Source organism: Oncorhynchus gorbuscha, unplaced genomic scaffold (assembly GCF_021184085.1).
Source record: "Oncorhynchus gorbuscha isolate QuinsamMale2020 ecotype Even-year unplaced genomic scaffold, OgorEven_v1.0 Un_scaffold_1292, whole genome shotgun sequence".
Taxonomy (NCBI): Eukaryota; Metazoa; Chordata; class Actinopteri; order Salmoniformes; family Salmonidae; genus Oncorhynchus; species Oncorhynchus gorbuscha.
The window spans coordinates 126877-139376 of record NW_025746112.1 but is presented as its reverse complement, the minus strand read 5'-3'; the positions used below and the strand labels follow the sequence as shown (position 1 = coordinate 139376).

The window sequence follows — 12500 nt, the reverse complement described above, 5'->3', positions numbered from 1 at the left end:
CCTCCCTCTCAGATGCAGCACCTGGGGATGATCAGTAACTCCCTGAGTGGCCTGTCCTCCCCTGAGGCCTTGGACCCCTCGTCAGACACCAGTGGAGAGGCCCAGGCCATGAGCGACCACGACCTACTCTACTGCTTCAGACGGGACTCCAACAAGGTCCAGAACTACCTGAAAATCCTCAAGTGCAGGATCGTACCTGAGAACGGATGCTGAGATGTGAAGACAAGACAAGAGGCGTGACATTCACAAGCTACCGTGTCAATCAAGGAAATCAAGGACACATCATGAATAGACACGATGATAAGACCGAGAGAAGAGACTGGGACTGTGGCACTTTCCTCCTCCTGACAAGTCCAACGATAACTTCCACCAGCGACAATGTCTTAATGTCTTCTATGTACTGTATTTATGTCATGTCACAGAGAAATATAGTACAGATGTAAGATCTTAATCTGATCACCCTGTTGCAGGAAATGTAGTGTATTTGAGGGTACTGGAGGACTGGAGTTGAGAACCACTGGCCAAAGGAATCTGCTAAGTGTAATTTGTAAGTCGCTCTGGATAAGAGCGTCTGCTAAATGACTTAAATGTAAATGTAAATGCAGGCTTTTACTCCAGCCGATGCTGCAACAAACTCAGTCTAACTAATGAAATGTTGATTGAAGACTATGATTGGTTAAATAGTTGAATCAGATGTACTAACACTTTGTCTTCTGTGGATGAGATTGAACACCCCCTGGCAGAGGCAAAGAATGGATTAAAGGACAAGTTCCCTTTTTTGAAACAATCTGTATTTTGGATGGCATGTTATAGTATCGTCCAGACACTCTTTGACTTTGACAAATGTATCTGAACAGCGATATACATCCTCATGCTTGTTCTGCAGTTGGAGGGGCACAGATAAAACATGAACAAAGGCTCAAAAAACACCCAAATACATGACATTGTGTCATTCCAAACTTTATCTGCAATGTTATGTTCCATTCTGTTGGACTTGAGCGAAACTTCTACTTCTAGCCAGAGCTTGCGCACACTGTAAAGGTTAGAGGGCTACAAGGAGAAGTATCGCTGGAAGCCAACAGAATGGAGTTTGGCATTGCGGATGAAGTTCGGAATGACCCAATTTCATGATCAACGCATTGAAGCTCGAAGCTTGCACGTGCCGAGGCTATACACGCAGCTGGGAGTGAGTCAAACTCTGTGAGAGCACTGATGGTAACATTACACACCCTTACACTGAAAACCGTCATGCTGCTGAAACAAATGAATCCATATCTTTCCTAGGAGCTAGCTCCGCTCTGGCATTGCTGTGTCTGCGTCAGACTTCTCCTAGACACGCCCGGGGCTCCAGTGTGTGCTATGCAGTGGGTATGACGCTCAGACACGGTCCGGCTGCCTACTGACTGGCGGCTCCACTGATCAAAGGCGACTTCTAGTACTTCAGTCGGGAGTCATTGGCTTCAGGCTGCCAGGCTTTTAACATATGTTTCCCAAGTGACACAGGGAGAAAAGAAGACAATGGGACAGGACCCATAGAATCACGATGGAAGGGAACGAGGGACGACGCGCTGGGGGTCGGGTAGCGGAGAGGCGGAGGGGGGGGATCAGATGGGACAGGACCCGTAGAAACACGATGGAAGGGAACGGGAGGGACGGAGGGGGACGGGACAGGGGGTCGGTAGCTGGGGAGAGGCGGAGGGGGGGATCAGATGGGACAGGACCCATATGGAAACACGATGGAAGGGAACGATGGGGGACCCATAGAACGATGGAAGGGAACGCTGGGGGTCAGGTAGCGGAGAGGCGGAGGGGGATCAGATGGGACAGGACCCATAGAAACACGACAGGACCCATAGAAACACGATGGAAGGGAACGAGGGACGAACGTGCTGGGGGTCAGGTAGTGGAGAGGCGGAGGGGGATCAGATGGGACAGGACCCATAGAAACACGATGGAAGGGAACGAGGGACGACGTGCTGGGGGTCAGGTAGTGGAGAGGCGGAGGGGGGGTCAGATGGGACAGGACCCATAGAAACACGATGGAAGGGAACGAGGGACGACGTGCTGGGGGCTGGAGGGGTCAGGTAGCGGAGAGGAGGAGTGGAGAGAGGGGGGATCAGATGGGACAGGACCCATAGAAACGATGGAAGGGAACGAGGGACGACGCGCTGGGGGTCAGGTAGTGGAGAGGCGGAGGGGGATCAGATAGGCATGGGGGGAAAGGGGCTGCTTGAGGACCCACAGAAAGATGGGGAACGGAGGGGGGACAGGATGACACTGGCACCCACTGTTTCTTAAACACCCAGCAGTCTAATTTGGGTCTGAGCTATGATCTCAATGCAAAGCCATGACAGATGCTAAATTATCTAATATAAGCTCATATTGCGTCAGTCGCTCTTCACATTCATTAGCCAAGACATAATAAAGACATTAGAATTAAATAATGACCTAAATTGCCATTGGAATGCCGTCGGAACATGATAATTGAAAAGCGTACAACAGACTCATCCAAACAGTTTATCATTAGAAAGAGCTGTGTGTGTGTGTTTGGTTTTAGCTTCCCTGTGGGGACCAGAAATCCTCACAAGGATAGAAAAACAAGGAAAATTCAGACAAGTGGGGACATTTCGCCAGTCCCCACAAAAAAAATGGGTTAGGGTTACAATTAGGGTTAGGGGGTAGGTTTTTTGAGTTAGGGGTTAATGTTAGGGTAAGGTTTAGGGGAAATCGGATTTTGAATGTAGCCCTCTAACCTTTTTGTTTGGTCCCGCAAGGATAGTAAAACAAACGTGTGTGTGTGTGTGTGTGTGTGTGTGTGTGTGTGTGTGTGTGTGTGTGTGTGTGTGTGTGTGTGTGTGTGTGTGTGTGTGTGTGTGTGTGTGTGTGTGTGTGTGTGTGTGTGTGTGTGTGTGCGTGCGTGCGTGTGTGTGCGTGCACGTGTGTGTGCGTGCGTGCGTGTGTATGGCATGACTCATGACATTGTTTTCCCCTCTAAGAATGCCATTTGTTCTTTGGTCACCCAAGTAAACTAATTGAATGACGTCTTAACTTTACAAAACAAAACATTTACTATGCCCTCAAGATAGTCATACACACACAGGCTAGGACAGGATACATCTAGAGAGAGAGAGAGAGACAGAGGGAGAGAGAGAGAGATACACAGACACTCACACACACAAAGACACAGAGAGAGACACACACAGAGAGACACAGAGAGAGAGAGAAAGAGAGAGACAGAGAAAGTGAGAGAGGGCACAACTGAATGCTGAGGGGGCTCTGTTGTGACTGTCCTGTTGTGCGACTGTCTAGAAACATATTATCATCAATACTTTACAACTAAACAAACGACCCAAGTGGTGACGACAGAGAGTAGAACAGTGAACAATCTTTCTCTAACCTTCTCTGTCTCTCCCTCTCACTCTTTCTCTCCTCTCTTTCTGAGACCTGATGCCATATTCACACATCCGCCACTAGATGGCAGCACTTCACACAGCACCTCAACACAGAGTGCAAGGAGACCTGAAAATGATTTACAATGACGGCCTACACCGGCCAAACCCGGACGACGCTGGGACAATTGTGCGCCGCCATACTGGACTCCCAATCACGACCGGTTGTGATACAGCCTGGATTCGAACCAGGGTGTCTGTAGTGACGCCTCAAGCAATGAGATACAGTGTCTGAGAATGCTGCGCCGCTGCGAACACTACCTTTAAACAAACAAAAATATCCATGGAGGAATGTAACGTAATTATATAATGATGTGGTTTGGTTGCCCTTGCAGTCCTCCCACTACTATTCAGTTTTCTGTTGTGACTCACGTCATCATTGTGTTGTCCTTGTTTTGTCTTAGCTCCTTTTTACACCTCTATGGATGATAACTCTGGTACATAAATCATGGAAACAGGGATGAACACTGTGGATGATAACCCTGGTACATAAATCATGGAAACATGGCTGAACACTGTGGATGATAACCCTGGTGCATACATCATGGAAACATGGCTGAACACTGTGGATGATAACCCTGGTACATAAATCATGGAAACATGGCTGAACACTGTGGATGATAACCCTGTTACATACATCATGGAAACATGGCTGAACACTGTGGATGATAACCCTGGTGCATACATCATGGAAACATGGCTGAACACTGTGGATGATAACCCTGGTGCATACATCATGGAAACAGGGCTGAACACTTTTGGATGATAACCTTGGTAACCTCTGAATATCAACTACCCAACTTGACCAGGATTTCTCAGCAGTCATTTTGCAAGGTGTTTACACAGGGGGAAATGCAGAAGTATTTTGTTTTTCGCTATGACATTTTATTTACAGATACAGATAGCTTGTCAAAAATGTACAGATGCAAACTTGAAACTACTGATCATGATAATAGGATGAAACTCCCATGATTGTCCATTCCATATTGTCCTTTTTGGGATGAAACTCCCACAATGGGATGAAACTCCCATGATTATTCATTCCATATTGTCCATTTTGGGATGAAACTCGCCCAATGGGATGAAACTCCCATGATTGTCCATTCCATATTGTCCATTTTACTTTGACTTGTCCTGTTTTTAGGATATGTTGTTTGTTAACATGGCAACTCATTTTTTATTTGATTGGTTTAAATTTAAGTTAAGCTATTTGATTGGAGAGACCTGCATGATGTAAAAAGTGTCCGTCTCATTACATTGTCATACATGTAATCTCAAGCCTGTAGGCTACAGAAAAGGCCACATACTCTTTCTACCATATCCTGAACTGAGCAAAAAAAGAAACGTCCTCTCACTGTCAACTGTGTTTATTTTCAGCAAACTTAACATGTGTAAATATAGTATTTGTATGAACATAACTGTTTTTAACAGGATATGTTGTTTGTTAACATGATATAGATGCAACAACTGAGACATAAACTGAACAGAAATGGAATAATGTGTCCCTGAACAAAGGGGGGTCAAAATCAAAAGTAACACTCAGTATCTGGTGTGGCCACCAGCTGCATTAAGTACTGCAGAACATCTCCTCCTCATGGACTGCACCAGATCTGGTGTGGCCACCAGCTGCATTAAGTACTGCAGAACATCTCCTCCTCATGGACTGCACCAGATCTGGTGTGGCCACCAGCTGCATTAAGTACTGCAGAACATCTCCTCCTCATGGACTGCACCAGATCTGGTGTGGCCACCAGCTGTATTAAGTACTGCAGAACATCTCCTCCTCATGGACTGCACCAGATCTGGTGTGGCCACCAGCTGCATTAAGTACTGCAGAACATCTCCTCCTCATGGACTGCACCAGATCTGGTGTGGCCACCAGCTGCATTAAGTACTGCAGAACATCTCCTCCTCATGGACTGCACCAGATCTGGTGTGGCCACCAGCTGCATTAAGTACTGCAGAACATCTCCTCCTCATGGACTGCACCAGATCTGGTGTGGCCACCAGCTGCATTAAGTACTGCAGAACATCTCCTCCTCATGGACTGCACCAGATCTGGTGTGGCCACCAGCTGCATTAAGTACTGCAGAACATCTCCTCCTCATGGACTGCACCAGATCTGGTGTGGCCACCAGCTGCATTAAGTACAGCAGAACATCTCCTCCTCATGGACTGCACCAGATCTGGTGTGGCCACCAGCTGCATTAAGTACTGCAGAACATCTCCTCCTCATGGACTGCACCAGATCTGGTGTGGCCACCAGCTGCATTAAGTACTGCAGAACATCTCCTCCTCATGGACTGCACCAGATTTGCCAGTTCTTGCTGTGAGATGTTACTATTTTTCCTATTTTTCCAACTTAATTGAGGAAAATAAGAACAATCCAAAATGTATTTTTGATACTGTCGCAAAGCTAACTAAAAAAGCAGCATTCCCCAAGAGAGGATGGCTTTCAATTCAGCAGTGATAAATTCATTAACTTCTTTGAGGAAAAGATCATGATCATTAGAAAGCAAATTACGGACTCCTCTTTAAATCTGCGTATTCCTCCAAAGCTCAGTTGTCCTGAGTCTGCAGAACTCTGCCAGGACCTAGGATCAAGAGAAACACTCAAGTGTTTTAATACTATATCTCTTGACACAATGATGAAAATAATCATGGCCTCTAAACCTTCAAGCTGCCTACTGGACCCTATTCCAACTAAACTACTGAAAGAGCTGCTTCCTGTGTTTGGCCCTCCTATGTTGAACATAATAAACGGCTCCCTATCCACCGAATGTGTACCAAACTCACTAATAGTGGCAGTAATAAAGCCTCTCTTGAAAAAGCCAAACCATGACCCAGAAAATATAAAAACTATCGGCCTATATCGAATCTCCCATTCCTCTCGAAAATTTTGGAAAAAGCTGTTGCACAGCAACTCACTGCCTTCCTGAAGACAAACAATGTATACGAAATGCTTCAGTCTAATTTTAAACCCCATCATAGCACTGAGACTGTGAATTACCTTTTAATGGCATCAGACCGAGGCTCTGCATCTGTCCTCGTGCTACTAAACCTTAGTGCTGCTTTTCATAGCATCTATCAGCACATTCTTTTGGAAAGATTGGAAACCCAAATTGGTCTACACGGACCAGTTCTGGCCTGGTTTAGATCTTATCTGTCGGAAAGATATCAGTGTGTCTCTGTGGATGGTTTGTCCTCTGACAAATCAACTTTAAATGTTGGTGTTACTCAAATCTTTTTTTAGGACCACTATTGATTTCACTACATATTTTACCTCTTGGTGATGTCATTCGGAAACATAATGTTAATTTTCACTGCTATGCGGACGACACACAGCTGTACATTTTGATGAAACATGGTGAAGGCCCCAAATTGCCCCCTGGAAGCCTGTGTTTCAGACATGTATTTATTTTATTTCACCTTTATTTAACCAGGTAGGCAAGTTGAGAACAAGTTCTCTCAAGCAGTTCGACACATACAACGACACAGAGTTACACATAAGGAAGTGGATGGCGGCAAATGTTCTACTTTTAAACTCGGACAAAACAGAGATGCTTGTTCTAGGTCCCAAGAAACAAAGAGATCTTCTGTTGAATCTGACAATTAATATTGATGGTTCTACAGTCGTCTCAAATAAAACTGTGAAGGACCTCAGCATTACTCTGGACCCTGATCTCTCTTTTGATGAATATATCAATACTGTTTCAAGGACAGCTTTTTCCATCTACAGTTGTGGCCCAAAGTTTTGAGAATGACACAAATATTAATTTTCACAAAGTGTGCTGCCTCAGTTTGTGTGATGGCAATTTGCATATACTCCAGAATGTTATGAAGAGTGATCAGATGAATTGCAATGAATTGCAAAGTCCCTCTTTACCATGCAAATGAACTGAATTACAAAAAAAACATTTCCAATGCATTTCAGCCCTGCCACAAAAAGGACATCATGTCAGTGATTCTCTCGTTAATACAGGTGTTAGTGTTGATCGTGGCACCACCAGTACAGATCATGCTTAGGCAGGTGTGAGTGCATCTGCATGCACAGTGAGGCGAAGACTTTTGGAGGATGGCCTGGTGTCAAGAACAGTAGCAAAGAAGCCACTTCTCTCCAAGAAAAACATCAGCGACAGACTGATATTCTGAAAAAGGTACAGGGACTACTGAGGACTGGGGTAAAGTCATTTTCTCTGATGAATCCCCTTTCCGATTGATTGGGGCATCCGGAAAAAAAGCTTGTCCAGAGAAGACAAGGTGAGCGCTACCATCAGTCCTTTGTCATGCCAACAGTAAAGCATCCTGAGACCATTCATGTGTGGGGTTGTTTCTCAGCCAAGGGAGTGGCTCACTCACAATAAAAGCCTTTGACACTTATGAAATGCTTGTAATTATACTTCAGTATTCCATAGTAACATCTGACAAAAATATCTAAAGACTCTGAGGCAGCAGAATTTGTGAAAATTAATATTTGTGTCATTCTCAAAACTTTTCCATTACTGTAGTTATATATTTCCGTCAATGGGAGCATGTGGGTGGTGCTTTTGGAGACTATAGGAGATTCACTTTGTATGTTGTCTACCTCACTTGCTTTGGCAATGTTAACACATGTTTCCCATACCAATAAAGCCCTTGAATTGAATTGTATTGAATTGAGATTATAGATTACATAGGAGATTGATTGTATATTACATAGGAGATTGATTGATTGGGTGATAGTAATGACTGGAATGGAATAAATGGAACGGATGTGTTTGATACCGTTACAATCCGTCCTCCTGTAGCTCCTCCCACCAGCCTCCACTGATTGCCATTATCATTGGTCTGTAGCGTGTAGTAAAAATCTCATCCATAAGGTGATGCTGTGGCGTTTATTTGGGCTCGCCACCAGCTGACAAAAACGAAAAGCCAACGGGGAAGTAAAACTTCAAGCGGGGTTGTTTTGTTCTTGCCCACCATTCTTTCCTCGTGGACGAAGCCGTACTGGCTGAATACCCAACTCTCCGTCGACAGAAACATGTCTAAACTACAATTGTTTCGTGTGTTTGTAAATGAGCGTTTAACAGCGGCAGCTGTGGAGATTTTCGGGGCAGTTGAAGAAACAGTAGCGGAGTACCAGGAGGAGAATGATCGGCTACGGAGACTGCTGCGGGTCACACCGGAGATAAAACGATGCAGAATAGGTTCGTATGTAGATCTACTGATAGCTAGCAGATCTGCTCAATAAATAAACTGTTTAGGGGTTCAGTGATCATCATTTCAATATGCCTTATTAACTGTTACCACAGTTTCTAAACCCCGAGGCCCAACATCGTCAGACTTCCGGGAACGCTTGCGAGGCAAGACTCGGCAGACCAGACCGGGGTTTGAGAAGTGAAATAATCCTCCTTAGTTGTTCATTTTCTCGATTTCTAAAAGCACAACCTAGATTCAAACGAATGTTTTAAGTAGGTGAACATGTCATTACTACAACCTATGAAAGTGACAAACTGACACGTTTTTGATTTTCGTCAAAAACTAGTTTATATCTAAGAGTTGATGGCTTGCATATGCGCAGTTCTGCGGGAGACGAATGTTGTCATTCTCACCTGGGGTGTGCTCAGTTCGCTTGAACCCGATGAAGTGTTTCTGCGAATTAGATTAGCTAGCTAACGTCATGACATTGCCCTACAGGCGTGATCTGGGATTTCTATTGGAGAATCCGTTTCTACATATCTTCCTACCTAACTATCTTTTCTAATACCATTGCTAAAACACATTCTCATTAAAACCAGTAAATCATTCCACTTTATAAATGAACTTGTATTATTTTTTACATTAGAAATAAATAGCTTATCTAACGTTTATTGAGAAGTAATTGAAGTGGTTTCTAGTTGATCAATTATTTAATTGGATTTTTTTGTTAACTCGAATCTACTTCCCAGAGTCCTTAATTAAAACAGTAATAATGCGGGTTACCCTGCCTCTGTTTTGGTAAAAGGTGATGATGAGCCTGGAGAAATGAAACCACTCTCAAATTCATAGACTGAGATATGGATGCAAGGACTGACCATCCATGATATCAACATTAAAATATAAGCTTGTTAACTCCAATGTTTGTAAACAATGTAAATATAGACACAAAAACATGGTTAAAACTATGTGTTCTGATGGGGGATGACAGTTGAACTAAGCTCACGAGGCATTTATACATTCTATTCTTCAATAATCATTTATAAGTCAAAACAGTTATGTATTAACTAAGGATTCTAGCTTTAACTTCTAATTGACCCCAACCCTGATGTCTAAAAGCTGTATAGAGAACCTCTGCTCCTCTCTCCTTTCCTCCAGACTCCCTGCAACTCTCTGTCTCTGAGGAGGAGGTTCTCCCTGAGCAGCAGCACTGTGAGCAGGAGTGGAGCCCCAGTCTGGGGCAGGAGAACCCAGAGCTTCCACAGATTAAAGAGGAACAGGAGGAACTCAGGACCAGTCAGGAGGAAGAGCAGCTTCAAGGGCTGGAGGCTGATATCTTAGAGTTCAAATTCACTCCTTCCTGTGTGAAAAGTGAATGTGATCAGGAGGACCTACTTCAGTCCTTGACTCTTCCCCAAACCCAGACTGTGGAGAACAGTGAGAGTGATCCTAAACAAGTGGATCTCACACCTTTTGTTACTGTGACCCACTTTAAGGGCCTCAGCATTCCCTGTGACCCACCAGATAATACAAACAATGCCTCTAGCCACAGCTCAGCCGTAAGCAGAAATCCAGTAGGACTTGACAGCAGCCCATCATTGGATCCAAACCCAGCGATGGGGGAACTCTGTTTCAAACCCAGCACCACGTCTAGAACAACTCACCACTGCCGTGACTGTGGTGAAATGTTTGCTCTGAAAGCTGACCTGAAGAGTCATGTGACTCTCGCCATGCAGAGACCCAGCGAATGCCGCATCTGCAGAAAACACTACAACTCCAGCTGTAAACTGAAGGCCCATGTCCGACTCTGTCGTGGTAGGAAACCGTGCACCAGCCCTGTTTTTAGCAAGACCTTCAAACTCAATGCAGATCTGTCCAAGCACATGAGGATTCACACAGGGGAGAAATCATTTAGTTGTGGAGACTGTGGGAAGCGCTTCAATCGCAAGGGGAACCTTATTGACCATATTCCTATTCACACAGGAGAGAAAGCATTTAGTTGTGCTGACTGCGGAAAAAGATTCAGTCAGAAGGGGACCCTACGGAAGCATAGACTGACTCACACAGGAGAGAAACAATTTATCTGTGGAGACTGTGGGAAAAGCTTCTATCAGAGAGGGGACCTAAGTAGGCATATACGGACTCACACAGGAGAGAAACTTTTTATATGTGGTGACTGTGGGAAAAGCTTCAATTTGAAGGGGAACCTAAAGAAGCATGAACTGACTCACACAGAAGATAAACCATTTAGCTGTGATGACTGTGGGAAAAGCTTCAATCACAAGTCTAATTTACTGACACATGTTAAAAACATCCACAAAGGAGGAAAACAGGAGGAAATCTTAAAGAACTGTTTAGTCACAAAATTAGAATAAAAAGGCAGGATGTGGACAATACTCTGAGTACACGCTCATGGACTCACATCTATTGGTTGGTGGAGGACGACACGATGATACCTCTCCTAGGGACCTGCTCTCCATGCTTCAGGATTAAAGTTCCTCTGGTCTCTGATCTATTCTATTGGTAACCTGCTGTTTCTCTCCACAATGCTCTCTGCTACACTCTGGTTACTTTACATCTGTCTGGAGGGAGAGATAGAGGTCACAGAATGAGGTTTCTAGTCTCAACACTCTCCAAGGCTTTTGAGAGGAAAATACATTTTTAGAAGAAAATACCTGAAACAGTGTCACAGCCCGTTTAACCCGTTTGTAATATGTATGCCCTTTGGATAAAATCTCCTGCTAAATGGCATATACAATGGAGTCTGAACTGATTGACGTCCTTGATAAATATGAGCAGTCATGACTGTATCAAATAAATCATTCAAATGCTGAGCTATTTTGTATGCTTAAAAACATTGGGAAAGTATATTATTTTATATTAATACAAATGCTCATAGAAATTTTTAAAAATTATCTCAAAAGATGGTAAACATTGACACCCCTGGCGATTCTAATAAATAAAGTAGATGAAATACAACATGGAGCCTGTGACTCTATGAACTCTACAAAAGTTTGTTTTCGTTTTGTGCCCAGTAGAAATGAATGGTAAATAATGTATTGTCATTTTGGAGTCAGTTTTATTGCAATAAGAATACCTTTTGGGGGAAAATTGTATAAAAGAATACCTTATAGCTCAGTATTTGAGTGATTTATTTTATACATTATTGCTAACCTTTATCAAAGATCATTTGATAATCAATTATTGTAGATCCCACTGTATTATAAACTCAGTGGTGACACTTCTGCTTTCCTACCACTAGATGGCACTGTTTAGGACGTCTCCCCACTAGATTGCGCTGTTTAAGATGTGACTGCAGTATCTCAGTATATCAAACCTGTTAGTCATTTCATCTTGTTTTCCAGAGACCTATGAGGGCATAAACCATTACTAAACACATTGTATTACAAACAAACAGGCTTATGCTAACCTGAACCAGACATGACTGACCTTGGGAATGAGGGAAGATGTTGTGTACTGTGGGGTCAGAGGTGACTGTAAATCAGGATTAGGTTCACAACACCAAGAGAGTCCAAATAAACAGGTGTGTGTTGTCCAGATTGACCACAATGTGGAGGAGTGGGACTTTCACTGTATGCATTAGTCTACTACAATAGAACGAGGTGTAGATGAGGTATCTGCTTAAATGTTCCCAGAAAGGAGGACATCTTTTCCTTCTATACATACAGGCTTCTAGACTAATGCATGTTGAGTAAATAAAACTAAACACATGTTTGCTCCTCAGTGTCCCTCTGATTAAGAGGTGTCTGCATGACATCCTACTGCAGCAAAAGGAAATCGGCTAGCTGGCCAATGAAGTGGATCTATTACACTAACAAGGATCCTTTCAGTAGGCTACAACAACATGAGAAGTGA

At 43.7% G+C, this 12500-nt stretch overlaps 1 protein-coding gene across 3 annotated transcripts; it reads left to right on the top strand.

Annotated features, from left to right (window-relative positions):
* Positions 1-8395: 8395 nt before the first annotated feature.
* Positions 8396-12500, top strand: LOC124022100 (zinc finger protein 184-like). Of its 3 annotated transcripts, none has more exons than XR_006836346.1 (3): positions 8396-8635; positions 9783-11127; positions 12370-12500. XR_006836346.1 is itself a non-coding variant. In XM_046337143.1 (2 exons), exons 1-2 carry the CDS (start codon positions 8470-8472, stop codon positions 10997-10999), a joined length of 1383 nt encoding a protein of 460 aa, XP_046193099.1. In that variant the 5' UTR covers positions 8396-8469; the 3' UTR covers positions 11000-11417. The 3 variants fall into 3 exon arrangements, 1 of the variants encoding a protein (XP_046193099.1); XR_006836347.1 differs by having other exon boundaries at positions 9783-11147; positions 12370-12496; XM_046337143.1 differs by lacking the exon at positions 12370-12500 and having other exon boundaries at positions 9783-11417.